General features: G+C 42.2%; 1 protein-coding gene across 1 annotated transcript in view; it reads right to left on the bottom strand.

The window, feature by feature from the left end:
• Window positions 1-16,822, bottom strand: part of LOC104469867 (dystrobrevin alpha-like) — a gene marked incomplete at both ends in the record, with an annotated part of 54,254 nt that extends 37,432 nt beyond the window's left edge. Inside the window, 5 exons of the mRNA XM_010084586.1 lie at window positions 2,242-2,408; window positions 4,880-4,985; window positions 8,291-8,445; window positions 9,996-10,081; window positions 16,609-16,822. Coding sequence (XP_010082888.1) covers window positions 2,242-2,408; window positions 4,880-4,985; window positions 8,291-8,445; window positions 9,996-10,081; window positions 16,609-16,822 — 728 coding nt within the window. The remainder of the gene's footprint in view (window positions 1-2,241; window positions 2,409-4,879; window positions 4,986-8,290; window positions 8,446-9,995; window positions 10,082-16,608) is intronic.
• Window positions 16,823-18,927: the final 2,105 nt, after the last annotated feature.

Here is an 18,927-nt window from a genome sequence, read left to right as displayed (position 1 = left end):
TTGCCACGGCTTCTTTGCAATGCCGCACTCAGCCGTATTGAATGAAGGACAGCACAAAGTTGTGTCACCTGGAGTGGAGCTGGCTCATGCCCCACCAGCTTGGAGTGCAAGCAGAACAAACCTGCGTACGCCTGTCCATAGAGATACACCGTACAGGACACAATTTCCTTCCTCATTTGTGGGCCAGGCACGAGGCTGCTATATTCTTTCTCCTTGCTAGTATTTCCCTCCTCAGCTCCAGCACCCTGTACTGTTTAGCTGCTGTTACAAAGCTTCTCTTCCACCTCTCGTGGCCACCGCAGCCCCTGCTGCGCCAGGGAATCGGAAATTTCAGACACACGCGTGGTGGGAATTGCCCCATCATGGCAACAGTGTGCCAGAAGAGGCTGAGGTACTGTCACTGTCACCACAGGATGGGGAGGCTCTGCATAAGAAGCACACTTTTCACCCCGAGACCTCATCAGCGACACCAAAAAAAAAAAAAAAAATTAATATTTTCTGCTTTCTAGTTTTGTTTGGACACTATTTTCAGCTGAACACTTTTCTAAGGAAGGGCTTGGAGATTTAGGTTGTCTTTTAGGCTGCGTGAGAGATTCTCAGGGAATCCAGCCCACCTCTCTGTGATTCAGCTTCTCTGTCATTAAACGGGGGTAGTGATCCTTACATTATCTCATTCCACTGAAAACAATGCTCTACACACTGAAATTTAGAAATCTTTTTGGAACTTAACAGGAGTGGTATTGTATATGTGCACATGCATCAAGTTAAGACCATAATCAAGATAATAATGAAATATTTCCATTACAGAATTCCAGCCTAAATATGTAAAGTTCAGGCTTTTTCTCTTTCATTATAAAAGCAGTTTCACTCTGAATCCAGATCAGTTGTGCTCTGCTGCGCCCAAGAACACCTTTAATCTGCATGTGGAGCTCGATACGGACGCATTACGGAGAAAGCTAACCTGGTTTGAACGAAAGCTAATGAATGCTACATAAAGGCAACTTCAAACTTGAAGCAAAACATTCGTTTCTGAAAAGGAAACATTTGAAACCACTAGGCATGTAGGTACATATTTTATCTTCTGCTGAGCAGAAATCTTAAATTTTCAGATTACTTCCTACCTATAATTATAGCTCCCTGGCTACAGCAAAAAAATGATTTTATAGCACAAATTGCTATTAGGAATGGATTCAGAGCTATGTAGTGGGCATTCTCCTATTCAGTGACCAAACTCAAGCCATTCCACTGGTGCCTATGCAACAAGCAGCAATTAGGACACACAAAAACAATTACAGACCCAGATCTTCTGGGAGGCATCAGAGGGCCCTTTGACTGGCACACAGAGCAAATCACATCAAATTTAACCCTTGCCTGCTCCATCAACAGTAAAACAGGTATTTTATAAGTGTTAAGCTTCAGAACTTGGTTAAAAAACACACACAAAACGCTGTACAAGCATGAGTCATTGCTATGTGCATAATTTGATTTTTTAAAAATAATAATATGCTTTTGTAATATTTGAGATTAGTTGAGATTTTTCTGCTGGTCTCTGGATTTGAACCCTGAAGGATGGGGATGCTCTGTGATCAAGGGCTTCTGCTGGGGCTTTGCTCCAGTCTGTGGAGAGATTAGCCCCTAGGTCTGATGCCCTTCAGAGAAAGTTAACGTAGCTGTTGATATTTCTCTTTCAGCTTAGAGAAAGCATTGAACTATTTTGTTTAACAATGAAAAGACTGAAGTGTGTTTTTCTCTACAGCAAACACCACTGTGGATCTAAGCCTGTGACCATGCTCAAATCTACAGTGCCAGGACCATCCCAAGCGCTACGCATATGCTGCAGCCACTTGACTGAAAATATTGATGAATGAATGTTAAGTATTCATCATTTCATTTACATGTAGCCAAACAGAGCAAGCCAATCATGATTTTACCCCGAGTCCTGTGGGAACAGGAGAAGCTGCCGTGCGCCTGGAACCCTGCGGCCAGCCCCTCCTGCGCTGCCCTCCCTGTGGCTCGCACCGTCACAGGAGCCCCAGACCCTCACCCGGAAAAGACCATTCCCCCCTCTGCGCTCTCCCAACAGCTCCCAGGGCTGGAGCCTCCCTGATGGAGTTGCGGATCCGAACTGGCAGCCCAGCTCCCAGCCTCTCCGTGCCGGATGGCTGCCCGGAGCTGCGGCTGGGGTCTTCTCCAGCAGCTGGAGGGCAAAGCAGTCTGCAGCAAGGCGCGAGCGGCTCTTACCCATGACGTGTACTCTTTCATTTGGTGCTGGTTGCTGTGGGAACCGCTGGCATGGCCCCTCCAGAAGCAGTCTTGACAGAGCTGGTAATTGTGACACTGCTGGCAGCGGTAGCGAAACCCCATCATGCTCTCGCTGTGGCAGTAGGAACACTCGACGGGGTGGAAGACTGCGCAGGAGACAGAAATGGCAAGCCGTAAATCAAAGCAGAAAAATCCCCTGCAAAAGTTTAGACAAAGCCTTGAACTGAAGGGTGAATCCCTTCTTTGTTTCTAGTGACCTGCAGCATCACATGCTGCCTGCAGCTTTGACCTGTGAAAACTCGAGCAGCTGCCCAGCAACATGCGCCGAGCCACAGGCAACGCTTCCTACACTGGGCCCCCAACCCTCCAGCAATTCCCAGATGATGCCTGCACCTCCTGCTCACAGCAGAGAAAAATGCGTTCAGGTTCTAACAGAATACATGACAGAAGAAATTCATACGTGGGAAAGCCCACTGCACCCTTCAGCTGCGTTACTGGGGGAAGCGGCGTGTTCTGCTGTGCTGTGAGGAGCTAGGGCGATGTGCTTCGGAGGAGAAGTCAAACTCACCTTTCTGATTACTGGAAGCACAAAAATATACTTAGGCATGTTGCTGTCTCTTAATTACTGCTGTTGCGTCTGTACTACTGGCATCATTTAGGTAACCTATTTATGGAGCTGAACACAGCTTTGGATGCCCAGATTTGGAAAGCTGGCCATTGAAGTGACCCACGTGGTCCTGTTCTCTGTTCCACTCAGAAGCAGATAGTAATGAGGATTCAAGTCACCGAGCACACTAAGGCACCAACCACGACATTCTGAAACCCCTTCCTGGCAATCGTGCTATTTCTGTTCCTCCCTCCTTGTTACAGCACGTACCCAATACACCATGGGGTACCATACATCTCCTTGTTCCCAGACACCTTCTGCTCTTCTGTCATAAGGTTCAGCCTGGGAGGATTTGGATCAGGGCTGAGTGTATCAGGGTTTTAACTCTTTGACCAATCTTCGTAGCAGGAAGGATTAATGCTCTGGTCTGGGAAGCAGTGTGAAGCTGGTGAGGGACAGGGATGGATGACCAGAGCTTGAGGAATGTGAGGTAGATAGGTGGTTCTGCAGCCAAGATGGACCTGGGAACATCACCTTACCCACCCTTTTGCCTTTCAGTGGAAGAGGGATTTATTTAGTACAAGAACATGTACAACTTCCTCCTTCTCCTTTTATCACCAAAAAACAGCTGCCATGGACCCCCCCATCCACCTACCCCATTTTCTTGTTGGAAATATAGTATAAATACTTTTATTGCCCAACAGGACGAGTATATATGATCTTTCCTTCCTCCTGCCCCCCCACACTTTTTTTTCTCTGCAGCATCCCAAAGCTTCAGATACGCTAGAGGTAAACCTTGAGGGGAGCAACAACACAGGAATATTCGCCAAGCCTCTTACACAACAACCTCTGAGGCAAAATATTGGGCTGGAAAATTGTTAACAAAAAATACATTTATCTTACTAAATTAATGTTTTAAAATTTTTGTATAAACTTTCTCCATTTTAAAATCTTCCTTTTTCTAGATTTAAAGTGTTGGAATAATGACTGTCAGCATCATTGCCTCCTGATGATCATGATCAAGAAATGCCACATTAGGAAAAAGTACATCCAGGCAAACAAGACAGTAAAAAGGCATGTCTTGTCTCAGGGTTCTTTTCTATTTAATATTGGCAGTCCTGGTCCTTCTGGACAGCAGAAGCTGGCTGCACTGGAGCTGGGGAACTCCTCCAGAGCTACACGAGGAACTGTACAGAGTTTGGGGGCTGCAATTTCACAGTGCACACAGTGAGATGAGATGCACAGGCTTTCTAGCTCTGCCCCTTTCAGTGTGGCAGCAACTTCTGCAGAAACAGGACTACTTCTGTGAGTCTGTAAACTTTCCCCCAGGTGCTCAAGAAGTTGGAAGATGTTACTGTCCAGGGACATGCAACATGTACTATGCAATACTCAGATTAGTTGATACTCATGGTCTCTTGTCTTAAAATTCATCATCTACTCATTTTGAGGAAAGGCAACCCTTGAGGAGAAAGAGGCATCTCAGTTGAATCCTCATCATCCACACACACAAAGGACAGGGATGAATCTGGAACTTCATTTTCAGAGTACATTGCCTGGCAGTGTAGGCTTAGGAGGAGATCCTTCATAAGGACCTTTTGGCTGCTACTTTGCACTGCACTGGACATCTCCTGCCAAAAACATTGCATGAACAGAAACTGCCAAGCTGTTCCTTCTCTGCTGCCATATGTCATAGCTAATAAAAGTTGTAGCCTTGACATCTTACCAAATGTAAGTGTGTGAATGGATCAAATCCTGTTGTTCTTTGCTTATCCAGAGCACAGGAGGAGATGACATGATCAAGATAATTTCCTGAGCATAGCAAAAATTAAGCCATGTTCCTGGCTGAATGACCAACAGGATTCCTTAAATATTTTACTAGTGACTGTAAAAATAGTGCATGGAGTCAATGGACCCAATACAGCAGCTCCTATGAAACCAACTACAGAGTGAGAAAATCATCACAGAAAAGTTTGCTCTTGTAACTGTTTTTTGGCAGCAGCTCTTACTTACCATTTTCAACATTTGCCAGTCGATGCAGAAGTGGTAACCACACTAGACACTGTGGCGGGGGATCAGACATGAGAGTATCCAAGAAAGTGTTTAATGTGACTTTTTTCTGCTCAAACAAGCAAACAAACATGCACAAAGAATCAGTAATTGGACATATCAAAATGATTTTATCTTGTCCTTACAGAAACACTTGGGAATAAGTTTCAGGCACTGTTTGCTTGTAGCCCTAGTTTACCAAACAGAACAAGTGATACTAGCAAAGCTTTTCCAGACTGTTTTTAGTAGTTGGAATTACTGATGACTAGCAGTTCTTTTCACAAGGCTGGGTTAACAACTCCTAGCTCCCACTCACTTCAAGACTCTCCTCTAAAGTCATTGCCTGAAGATATTTTGTAAATAAGGTTGGCATTCAACTCTTCATGTTTTCATGTGTTTTGAGTACCCCATAACAAGTACAAGTGTATGTAGGGTATCGCCATGTACTACCAATTTTCACATGAGAAGTCACTGCAGAGAATGACCGATGGTACTCCAACAAAGAAAATGAAAGAAAATAATGACAAGGGAGTATAATTTCAAAACAAATATCAGGTAAGGACAGACTGTCACAGGCACTTGTGTTACTGCAATTTAAGAAACTATGCTTGTCTGCTCATTGATGGCAACTAGTTATGGGTGAGCTCTGATTGTGGGATGTTGTGTTTGCATACACTCAGGGACTGCAGCTGTTCCTAAACTCTTCACACCTGGAAGCACCTAAAGATCTATGCCCCTTTATCTTTCAAAGAGATTTAAACTTTAAAATATCGCTCTTCATTTTAAAAATGTAATCTAAGGCCTTAAGTTTCTTAGGTGTCTGGAAAAAGTAATCACAAACCTTAGCTCATTTGTTTTTTTCAGATGTATAGGTGATATTTCAGCCTATAATATCTCCACCATAAATACTTGCTCTTTCCTATGTAGTATACTGGCTACATAGTGTGTACTAAAGTACAGACCAACTGGGTGGTCAAGGACAGAGAGTCCTTAAGAAATCAGCCACTCAGCCTTCCTTTAAAATAAAATCAAGATGCAAAAATATTGAGCCCTGTTGAGAACTGTGTGCAGATATAATTTCTAGACATACATATTCAGGTAGGATTGCCATATCCAAAGGGATTGCTACATTTTCATATTTGATTGCATAAGCTACTGCTTTAACTTGCTAAAGGACTGTGGTTACCCCATGAGGAAGCAAAGTGGCAGCTATGCAGTGACATGTATCATCTCCGTTTGTTGTGGAATGCTTTTAAGAGCTGAGATTTCCAGATGGAGTGTCTGTGTGTGTGCGCCACCAGATGTAAAGAAAATAATTATTTCTCTTATACCCTGAGTGACCAATGGAAAACATATCACTCTGTAACAGTCTCAGGGCTGAAATATTGCAAGACATGGGGAAATACATCAAGATATTTGTCCCAAGGAGAAAAGAAAGTACTTCAGACTAGTTGTGAAACTGGTCTTGATTCTTTACTGAACAGAAATAGCCAGAATATGAGCTCTAAATCTCACTGAAATACTATCTTTTCCCACAATACCTGCAGTATGAAAGTTCAATGGAGAGTGGATAACCACCTCCCAGATAGGCTTCCTGTGCTATACGCATCAGCTCACAGAGAAGGATCTTTGTTTTGGAGAGCTGCTGTGGATGTTTGGCATGGCTTTGCTGACCAGCACTGCCAGCAAGTGTCTGTGCTGTGTGCAGCAGAACTGAGAACAGGAGGAGAAAAGTCAGAACGAAGTCTAGGAAAAGAAAGGTCCTCCAGTGCCCCATACTGCAGAGCAGAGTAGCTCTAAGTTTGCTCTTGAAGGCAGATGGGTTGGCAGCAAACACACAACCGGTCTAAACAAGCAAATAGATGGGGGAGACAAGAACAGCTCTTCCACAATGCAGTAGGCTTTTGAATGCAGCTGTAATTTAAAACCTGATTTGCACCAAATGGAGCAACTTAGCTTCACTGACAGCTTTATGGTCAAGCTCCTCTGGTGGTCACTGACTTTATAGATCAGAGAGAGCAGCGTCCCTTGAAAGGACACCAGCAGAGCAATTTCTATACATTTTAGAAGGCATATTTTCCTCCTGCAGGTTTTCTTTGGTTTTTTTTGTTTTTTGTTTTTTTTTTTTTTTACCTGCTGGGAAAGTTGAAACTGAAAGCTGTTTTCTAAATATATGCTACATGCAAATTGAGTCTAGGTTTGTGCAGTAACACTTAGGCAAGTGTTAAGAAAATGAAGTTAGCGTCTATCTTTTTAGTTTGGGATAAAAAATATAAGGGTTTCTTAATAACAGCAATAATGCCTTTTTAGTACAAATACAGTAGAACATCACACTAATCCTACTTATGGGGAAAGTGGTGGTAATAAAACTCCTATTTGAGCCACAGATTTGTATTCTGAAATATTAAGTCACTTGCTCTGGCATTTCTGTTCCATAAATTTGATGATGAAGAAACATCATTGTTTCTATTTTGAATAGCCATTCAATCTAGCAGTGGTTCACAGATGGAGGAAAATACATGGTTTGATCAAGTAAGCCAGTACAATGTGGAATAATAAAACATCTCTGCAACAGAAAAAATCCTTTCAGATGCAAACTGAAACAGATTTGACACCGTGAGCACAAGATCATACCCAGAATTTTTTCTTTCCCTGAAACTGAGGAAAGGGGGCTGAAAGGCTTCTGGTAAGCAAAAGTGATCCACACAGAGAACAACAGAGAGAGTGTCCAACTTATCCCAGGGTATCAACTTTTGTTAATGCTAAATGCAATATGAGAGAGTGGAAGAATGACTAAGACTGTAAACATAATTTATCATACTGTCATAGGGTATGTTGTTCTGAGTCTCATTTCAAAACTCTGGTTCATCCCTAGTGAGGGAAATTTTCTTCTTATGTGTGTACACCATCACTTGGAAAACACATAGCTTGATTTTTTGGTGGGAGTTGAGCTTTGTATGGCAAAGTTAAAGTCTCATATATGCTTACAGCTACAACAGCTAACTGGAGTGGAGGATTGCATGTTTTGGGGTATTTATATCACCGAAATGTAAGTACCTAACTTAGATGCTTAAATTAGGAAGTTAGTCTCCTCAGGCTCCCTAATTTAGGAACATGTAAGTTAAGATCTTGCTCTGAAACACTTTTAGACTAAGCCTCTCCCTCCTCTGTGGTTATATGGGAAACATACAGACACTGGCTTCCTACTGAAGGCACCCAAGCTACATGCCAGAAATCGTCGAAGTGGACCTCCCCTCCACCCAGCCATGTGTTTCCTGGGCAAATATGCACCCATGTGTAGGAAAGGAAGAAAGTCTTGGCCTGCTCAGAAGGGTGACTGAGATCCTGTGATGACGATGCTCACTCTCCATTTACCTGTTGCGAGAAACAGGATTTTGCTGACTGCTCAGTATAGCCAAATGAAGGCCCTTCAAAAACAGCCGTGGGCAGCTTGAGAACCTCCCGCAGAAACATGTCGTATCTGCCATAAACCATCACTCCACTGGAGTCGGAAATCATTGAGAAAATATCTGACAGGGAAAAAGACAAGAAAAGGACACAGCAACTTCAGTGAGAGCTACAGATTTGCTCTGAATTCCGTATCATCTAATTTCAACCAGAAGTGTTAACAACATGTTCTGCTTACGGAAACCTCCGCTATTACTGCATCTTTAATTATAACCCAACTCAACAGAAAGCAAAGAGAATGATTTACATATTAAAAAGTAGCTGATTTTGATATTAAAATATTCCCACTTTTTTTCACTGTGTGTGGTCATTTTTTGTAAGTGACGTCTGATGTGTGGCATGAGGCAGTAATTTAACCAGATAAGAAGGATCTAATTTGACAAGATATGCAACATCAGCTTCTTGCCTTCAGCCTGCTTACCATGTCAAATCTACATCTTGACAATGAGTTCATTAAAGCAATTATTATTGTTTTGGACACACAAGACACTGAAAGTCTTTCAAATGCATTACTTTCCACTCTTCTCAATTTTTTCCTTTTTTTTTCTTCATAAATATCATGGTTTTATTATTCCAGAAATTCATGTCTCTCAGCCTTTACTTTTTGCCTTGTTTAAAATTATCCTAAGCTTAGCAGAAGATCACAGACTGAGGAACATTTATTTTTCAGGATGTCATGTCAGCTGCTTAATTTCCAGGAACCTAGAAGGGAAATTCTGACAGCAGGACCCTGCGACTGCTGATCCAAAAAATCAGCATCGTACTCCAGCCTTCTGCTGGATGGACCCTGCTCCTATTCTTAAAGTAGCCTAGGGAAAAAAACAGCGTTCAATTTATAATTTATAATGTAAGTTCACTCTGTATGTGAGTTTCTACATAGAAATAATATATTAAAAAATGGCACCAAATCTGGAAGAATAAATTAGCACCTGGGATTTCTACTTGTCTACTCTAATCAACAAGAATTTGTAAACTAAATTTTCTTTGGCTGTGGTAGAAGGCTCAGAGGAAACTGAAGGCTGACATTAATCCTTTGGTCAAAAAGTCTGGAAAATGGTGTTCTGAACCGGAGGTACAGACATCACAGCACTAAACAGAAAGTATTTTAATTGCAGCTACAAGTAAACTATGTCTTGGCTATTGGGAGAACTGGGAATAAATCCTGTGAAATGAGAATCTGTTCTCCAGCATAGACAGAATTAGTATGTGCCCAGCGGGAAGAAATATAAATAGTGCATAAGTATATTGTACTTCTGAGTATGAAATAAGAGAGATGTTATTAAAAAAAGTCTGAAGAAATTGCTAAATTATACTTCATGATGTTGAACATTTGAGGCACTTACCTGTACTTGGAATTCAATCATCCCAAAGGAAAAAAAAAAAATCCATAATCAGAACCTCAATACATGTAATTTGACTTCAAAAACATGAAGTCAGATGTGACACTCAGCCAAATGTTTAGCAGTATTTACTTGGAGATACAGATAGTGCAAATCCCAGTCCCAGCCATGAAACTGTAACTTACCCTACTTCCCTCTTTTCCTAACTGTACCGTTATCTTTCCATGTACAACAATGACGAACAGGTAAAAAATGTCACGAGAAAGACTTACATCTTAATTTGTCCATGATCTTTCCTCCACAAAGAGTTGCCAAGGCCATTTTGACAGCAAAAACAGAAATTTTACCATGTCCTTCCCTGTTCAAAAGTAGAAAGTAGACACATTTTATATATCCATTTTTTAATATGGATCTCTTTCCATTTAAAATGTACATACATATACTGTAATGCAAACTGTATGTGGATTGACATACAAAGAAATAAGACTTTTAAAATCAAAGTTTGTTCTGTAGGAACACCCATCAGTACATCGTTCTGTAAAGATCTCAGAACAGATTTATTACATATATGAAGCTCATTATTAAACTGTTTTTCTCATTATACACTAAGGTGACAATTATTACTTCTATTTGTGCTACAGTGGCACTGGAAGGCACCTATCAGTCACACTCATGGCCTCCCTACCCTAAGTGCACTCACTCTTGAAGATTGCAAGTAAGTGCAAAAATCAACACTGGTAACAAAAGTGAAAAAGCAGAAAGGGCTCACACAATTGCAGAAGCTGTGTATTGTACCCGTTAATGAATCCTGACAGTTGCCTTTTAAATGATACACCCGACCCACATGAACCTTTAAGAAGGACTTTGCTGAAAAATGGGGAGTATACCTCCATCCAAAATGAGCAAAGGACATTTGCTGTGATACATAGAAGAGTCTTGTCCACAGTTTGTTCAAGCTGTGCCTGGCTCTCTATTTTCAACTCAAAATGCATAATGCTATTAAACCCCAAATGCACACAGGACTACACCGTGGGGCAAAAAGACATAGTTTCTCCTGTAAATCCAATCACTTTCAGGGAAAAATATATATAATTATGTCTTATATAAGGTAGTCTAACAGCACTGGCAATAGCAATATATAGAAATCTAACTCTTCATCAATATTTCTGAAATTACTCTGTTGATTGTCACTCATAATGAAGAAAATCGTGTCTGATCAGAACTGAAAGATAAACTGATTCTGGAATGACAAAGCGCCTGCAGCTGTGTGTCTCTCTCTGCTAACCCCAAATCCGACTCACACAGTAACATACATCTATACTAGCCATGAATGGTATACTCATATCAGTACATTAAAGCATGCTATATGCTTCACTGCTACGTTCATTAAGCCACTCAGACTTTAGAAAATGAGTCAGTTCCCTAAGCTTGGCTAACTAATAATCTTTAAAGTTCAGTGATCGGATTTAGTTCTACACCAGTGAAACGCACGATTCTAAATATTAATTCTAAATATTCTTTACACTCATGTAAGATTCTGTTGTCAGAAAAGTAACTAGAGATACAGACAAAAATAAATAAATTTGCTACTTCCATATTTAAGAAATAAATCTTTTCTCTGTCCTTTAATGCTGGCTTTCATACACATTTTATTTTTCATTACACTGCGTTCTCCTTGACTGGCTTCATAAGATTAAAATCACAGTACAGGAATTTCCATTCTTCTTTATTTCCATCCTTCATTGACTGGATTGTAATTTGTGTAAACCAGGACCTAGCACTGCTATGGCTGAGAATTTGGTCATTTTGTATTCTTTTTGTGCGTGCTACCCTTTAGACCTTTGGGAATTTTTCTGCACTGTTTCATCATGAGGTTTTCACCTGCCTTTAAAAGAACCGTTATACTTAAGAAAAATAAATGGTAAGTGGAAGCAATGGCATTATTAAGAAGCAATGGAAAAATCAGAGGGAAAAAAAAAGCCTACGTGGAAGTGCTTCAGATTTAAGATTATTTTTCCCAGTAGGCTTATTTACAATCACTAACAGGATTATATTCTTGAATGGCAGACACATATCAACTTGCCTTCAGCTTTTCAGCCCAGAGCCATCGACTTTTCCCACACTCAAACAGTTACGGAACAGAGGAACAGAAAAGATTTCATTTATCTCTTCAATCTGTCTGTTTGAGCCAATTAGTTTTGACATTGTATATTGTATTGGTCATTTGTATTCATAAAAACATCACCAGAGCCAGTATAAATTCAATTTGCCCTCCAAATGTGTATGTGTGTGTGCGCACGCGTGCACGCATGAACATACACACTTGCATATATAAATAGACATGACTGATGAACAGACAGGATAACGGGGCCCAAGACTCACCAATATCATTTGGATCCCAGAGTACCCTGAGCTATGTCTAAGCACTGCAGATGCCCTTGACTGGCAGCCATGGGGCCTCACAGTGTTTGCTGTGGAAAAGCAAATGCGGAAGCAATGGCTCACAGCAGCATGAAGATCTCTGTTGAAGTCGGTGCTCCCCGAAAGAAGCTTTAGGCTGGCTAACGCAAAGAGATATAAATCTTACTAGCAGAAATAGGAGAGGACAGAAAATATTTTGATTTTATATAGCACCTCTCTTCCTGAGGTTACTCTTCAGATCCCTACAGAAAAGCACTAGAAGCATAAATGATGGCAAAAGCAAACCTTGAAGCTGATGTGCACTTAGGAACAACACAGGATGGAGTACTTAGGAAAAGGAATGATGGCCAGGGCTTAAGGTTATCTCCTGCTGCTTGGGGAAAAAAGGGCAAAAAAACCCAAACAAACATGCTTTTAGATACCAGAGCAGAGCAGAAGGTTTCCTCTTCAAATGCACGGCTGCAGAGACAGACAGCATCTCCTTAGAGCAAGGAAGCCCCACGGACTGGCTGATAAAATCCCCAACGCTTTATCTTTTCCAAAAGCAACAACATTTGTTTGGTTACTTGTGGGCTTCCTCTTGCCCACCTTAATCAGAGCAGCCAATTCTGAAATGTCAGAGGCTGTAATCACAAATTTCTATTTTCACAAACAGGTTTCAGAAAGAAAATTTTATTGGAATCAAGCAAAATTCTTTCATTTAAGAGAACAAAATGCATAATGACCAAATCTCTGAAATGCATCTTTTTTCTGGAGTCCCTTCACAAAAGCTATCTGGCCTGTATGACTTTCAGTGATTAGCAAAGGTAGAGAAGAGAAGGAATTAAACACTTCACATCTCTGAAAAGATGGATGAACAAGAAGTTATACTTCCAAATGATACTGAACATCTTTATGTATTCAACTCATTATGATCCAAATATGCATTTGATTAAACAAGGGTATGAATATTTCCTCTTTTCTTTGTAGAAGTCAAGCCCCTCCGGTTAGATTGGGTCTGTTCCACAGCCCAGAGCTCACAGCTCCATTTGTAGGACAGGTATGTCAAGGGACAGAGAAAAATCAGCTATGATCTTGTCAGTTAAGCTTTGCAGTAGCAACAGTTGTATTGCAATTCTGAATCAGTGCTGAAGATGATCTAGCACTGAATATTTTACAGTCTATGTAAAAAGAGTCTTTCTGGGAACGTCTCGATCCAACGAGGCTGACATTCTACCTAGCTGCCTGCACAGGTTTTGACACCGTCCTGGGATGAATTTTTCAGAGAGGTTTGAACTTGTCATCTTTTTATAAAGTTCTGCGTGCCAGTGCAGTAAGTACGCTATTATTCCATAAAGCCAGTTAATCACCTTAGACCTTGCAGTAAAAGCTATTGTCCAATTTTCACATGCAGTTAATAACACAAATCAGGCATGTTTTTGTTTATGTTCTTTAAAGTCTGACTGTCCCATTCTTCTCACTGGTTTTGCTCTACTGGGGTCGTCTACCACATGATGCTGATTTTCACAGACTAATGGCAAATGAATTTGAACAGCATTTCTACTTGTGAATTTTGAATTTTGTTGACTTGCAGTTTCACAATGTTGCACTTTGGTTTTGGCTCAGTGTGAAGGAGCACTGGAGTCAGTGTCATGTGAAATCTCATACACTATAATTTTTCCCCATTTTTTTTCCTCGCTTCAGGGTTGAGCAGCAAGGAAATATAATTATTTGTAGGCCTAACGAATCTACAAGGTTGTGAAAAAAATCATAAAAAATTGTGATGAACGTTAAGCACAGGCAGTGGGTGAGCTGGCCCATGTGCCGCAGCATTGAACCATGGTTCCTCTTAAGTTTCTAGCTCCCAAGAAGGCATCTGTAGTGCAGACTCTGCCAGAAGGCAGAGAAACCTGACTGGTTTTCAGCAGGCTATAAAAGAAAGAAGCAGCTCTGTTCAGAGCTTGAAGGATCTTCAGCCAGCACAGTAGATGCAGGGCAGTATATATTAACTAGAACTAAATAAATGAGACACTGGTAGGCTTACGGGACTTTAAATCACACACTAACTTGTCCCTTGTGGTCCTTTCATACGTGTTAAGTTGCAGACTCCATTTCTCCACTCTCTTTCTTTGCATTTCAAATGTGGCATCAGAAACTGCACAACCTCTTCTGGACCTGCTCACAGTACGGCAGGAGCAGCCATTGCTGTGTAGCCACAAATACCAAAAAATTGGTATTTGAGATTTCAGTACAATTCATGCACTCAGTAAAACTCCTTTTTTTCCTTGGAGAAGATTGCAGGCAATTTAGTTTAACTGTCCAGTTTCTACAAATGGGGAGAGAGTGAGAAAAAAGACTTCCTCCCGCCTCAGAGTTCCCCTCCTGTTCCCCTGTGTGCAATGTATTGCCTCTCTGTGAGCACGGGACCACAAGAAAAGGCCTTGCTTCTCCTTCTACAAACTTGTAGCCTTCAGCAGAGGACCTTCCTGCTGCACTGCAGGGGAGGGAAGGAAGCAACAGGGGAAGCAGAGACATGAGCTCTGATTAGACCCCAGCAGCTCTCACAACATCCCCGTAGCATGTAGAGCCACCTCCATCCCTTTGCTTCCCAGAAACAGGGAAATCTGGGATCATCAGCAGTTGCTAACCCAACATCCAACTCAAAACTTCAATAATCTGAACCACACTAAAGGGCACAGTGTATTTTGAGAATGAGCCGCTTAACTTGCATGCCTGTATCTGTGACAGGTGTCCAAACTCCCCTTACAGTAAAGAGAGGTCTCCATGAAGCCTGAACTTTGATATCTCAGATTGCACCTGAACCTCATTGCAGACGTTTGGTGCATTTAAAACAGGGTGATAGGCAGCCAGTCCCTATCTCAGACCGCAGAGCTAGCAGCCTTTTCCTGGGGGTCCTTTGGGTGTCCCTGCTCCTCTGGGAAGTGCATCCTCTGCACCCCGCTCGGAGGCAGTACAACAGACCGAGTTGCTGCTTGGCGATGGAATGTGGGTCACAGCCTCCCCACCCCTGCGAGGTCCTTACAGGTGCCCAGAAACAGGTCCTGACCCACAGCACATGTGATGTTTTTAGGGAAAGCAAAACCTTGCTCCTTCAAGCATATTCCCTGCTTCCCTACCAGGCACTAAAAGCCTCTCCTCCATTTTGCTGCCAGTAGCCCCGATGTCTAGCTGAGATCTTTACCCCGTTGCAGTCGGCTACAAACCAAGCACGTTATCGCAGGTCTTGCCTCCACAGTCATGGGTCTTTCCCTGTGTTTATCAACTGGGAAGCAGTTTGCTTGCAGCACGCACTAATGCATTCTTCTGGCCATTTCCATTGTCCTTTGGTGTTCCTGCCACAGCTACAACGTTATACATCAAAATGCCTGTTCCTTCTTTTATTGCCCTTGAGGGGAGGAAAATATTCCCGAAGGCGATGGTTTCACAATGGATTGCCTTCCTTTTTTTCCCTCTCAGAGGGGCTGGAGGGGAGGTTGGGTGCAGCCTCGTCATGTGGAACATCTACTTTTTCTCCCCGTTGCCATGGTGACCAAGCTGGCTGGTCTGTCTCTGAAAGGTGAACGGTACCCAGCACTGGGACCCTCAAGTGTTGCCATGGTGACCAAGCTGGCTGGTCTGCCTCTGAAAGGTGAACGGTACCCGGCACCGGGACCCTCAAGCGGGAGGATGGGAAAGAGGGAGGGGGGAAAGGGGCAGCATCCTTATTTTAACATGTCATAGCCAGTGCTTTCAGCTGGTGAATTTTCAAAATATACGCCATAAAGAGGCAATAGGTCATCTGCATCTGTCAGACTTAACCACTGTTCTCCAATAATCCAGTTTTGAGGATTGCAAATATTGCAGTACAGGTTGATGACTATTGTATTCAGAAATTGTAATATGTATACACACTATACGCGTTAAGGTAAGTGGCTCGCTCTTTCTCAAACTTGTCCTTTTTGTAATACGCAGTAATACCAGTAATAAACAACATGAATTTCAGCATCACCTCCAGGTCTTTATCCTATTTCTATCATGGTCTCAAAATCATGCTGTGCTGGCATGAGCCAGAAAAAAAAATTGCTTACAGCTGCAAGAACTTGCAGGAAAATGAGCTCTTTCAAAATAATGAGCTATTAACCCATGCCACTGCTGCAGAGGCATTGCAGTGGTGTCAGCCACTGGTGTGTCAATAAATAACAAGGCAAATTAGAACTGGATGTAAATTTGTTTCTGTAGATAATTCTTCTTTGATATAAACTGGAATAAATCTGAGTAACTGGATGAAAACACAGTTGTGCTGAATTTGGCTCGACAGAAAGAAAAACAGAGGTCTTTAGTTTAGGTTCTCTCCCTAGTTAGCACTATTCACATGCTCATTATTTGGGTCAGAATTTAGCTTGTTCAATTCTTTTCCAAAGATATTTCCTTAGCAAGTAAAATCCTTTCACCAGTCGGAAGAGGAGGGAAGAAAGGCAGACTTACGGATCAAAGGCCGCTAGCAAGAAGTTGAGCAGTAAGCTGATGGATTGCTCCACATTGATCTGGTGGGTTGTCGGCATTCGTTTGTTGAGCTGGTAGAAGATAGTTGAAATCACAGCTTCCAGGCGAGCCACGTTCAGTTCGATGTTGGGGTCCAGGTTGTTCAGTGCGTTTTCCCGCAAGGCTTCTATCACGTTCCAGATGTCCACAAGATGCACTAGGAGATAGGACAGCAAAAGTCAGAGGGGACATGCTCTTGTGAAAGCAACTGAAAAAAAAAGTCAGCCCAACCCACAGGGTGTGGAATAACACAATCACACAGGACCCACTTCATGAATAATTAAATGAATGAATCTATTTTCCATCACTGAGAATTGAATGGGGTAGAGGAAGGAGCAAATAAAATTCAAAATAAGGAAACAATATATTGATCTTATTAACTGTAATGAGTACAACCTCAGCTCAAGAAATCATGCCTCACTGTATAAAGTATTCAAGCAAAAATCTGTACTTTACGGAAATCACTGCAAGGTAAACATACACTAATTGTTTTTCTGAGCCACGCCTGTATGAATTCCCATTCAGAAATTACTCTTAGATATTAATTTCCATAGCAGATGGGCTTTTCAGAAGATCCTAAGAATACTAAGTGCTTAACACCTACTGACATTTTGAAAATTCTTTTCCGCACTTTGTGTGGAAACAAAACATTTTACAGAAACAGAATTGCGGCTGAGTCAGGGTAGAAAAGCTACATTTAAACAAAGAACATGTAATGAAGTGATCCCAAAGTCATATTTTGTGTCTTCTAAATACATTTGACAAATGATTTGTTAAATCTCTCTCTTTGAGAAAGTCCCGGTGTAAGCTGAATTTCATGGGGGCTGTTTTTACCTACAAGGACAGCTTGAAGGACAATCTTTGTTCACCCCTCACTTGTACCCAAACAGAAATCTTGTTTGCATAGCACTGTTGTTGTGGCAGTACAGTCGACTTGCTGCAGATTGGAATTTCCAGAAGCGGTGGATCATAACAAAAAACCCCCACCTTACACTCATTCAAAACTTGGGTTTAGTTCAAACCAGAACTCAAAGAATCATCCTTTTTTTTAATCTTAAGTATTACCTACTGTCCTACTAAGCTGTCAGTAAGAAACAAATAACGAGGTTCAGGGGGCAAATTGATGGATTGAGAGCAGCCCTGAGGAGAAGGACTTGGGGGTGCTGGTTGATGAGAAGCTGAACATGACCCAGCAATGTGCGCTTGCAGCTCAGAAAGCCAACCGTGTCCTGGGCTGCATCAAAAAAAGCACTAGCAGCAGGACAAAGGAGGTGATTCTCCCCCTCTACTCTGCTCTCATGAGACCCCACCTGGAGTACAGTGTTCAGCTCTGGGGCCCTCAACATAAGAAGGACATGCACCTGTTGGAGCGAGTCCAGGGGAGGGCCACAAAGATGATCAGGCTGGAGTGCCTCCCACATGAGGACAGGCTGAGTTGGGGTTGTTCAGCCTGGAGAAGAGAAGGCTCCAGGGAGAGCTTATAGCAGCCTTCCAGTACCTGAAGGGGGCTACAGGAGAGATGGGGAGGGACTCTGCATCAGGGAGTGGAGTGAGAGGACAAGGGGTAATGGTTTTAAGCTGAAAGAGGGTAGATTAAGACTAGACATTAGGAAGAAATTTTTTACTGTGAGGGTGGTGAGACACTGGAACAGGTTGCCCAGGGAAGCTGTGGATGCCCCATCCCTGGAGGGGTTCAAGGCCAGGCTGGATGAGGCTTTGAGCAACCTGGGCTAGTGGAGGGTGTCCCTGCCCATGGCAGGGGGGTTGGAACTAGATGATCTTTAAGGTCCTTTCCAACCCAAACCATTCTGTGATTCTATGAAATTATCAGGCATAACAAATAGCAAAAGGGGAGTAATGCATATGCAGATGTCTAACCTTGACTTGAGGCTACAATAACGAGATAGCAACCCAGGAAACTGCGCAAACAGGGGTACTAGCTTAACAGCACTGCGACCGAGGCAGAAATTACTAGGGCAACCGTATGATAAATACTGAATAATAACAGCAACATTGAAGCTAGTGGGAAATGAATAAACAGGGACAGGCTGTTTATTTGGGAGTGCATGAACAAGGTAGAAGAAAAAGCATGGGGGTGGGAAAAGGGGAATATAAAGGGTAACAAATAATGTCATCAAAGCTGCTTGTGGGTACCTATTAAGCAGCCCTGGACCTGATCAGTGCAGAGGAACTAACACAGCAATAAACCCACTCTTTTGATCATACATTTATCCAGCTTACTACTGCAGTTGTGGGGAACTG

This window comes from Pterocles gutturalis, unplaced genomic scaffold (assembly GCF_000699245.1).
Source record: "Pterocles gutturalis isolate BGI_N339 unplaced genomic scaffold, ASM69924v1 scaffold540, whole genome shotgun sequence".
In the NCBI taxonomy this organism is placed as follows: domain Eukaryota; kingdom Metazoa; phylum Chordata; class Aves; order Pterocliformes; family Pteroclidae; genus Pterocles; species Pterocles gutturalis.
Note: the sequence above shows the minus strand (reverse complement) of the source record. Positions and strands in the feature narration are given on the sequence as shown.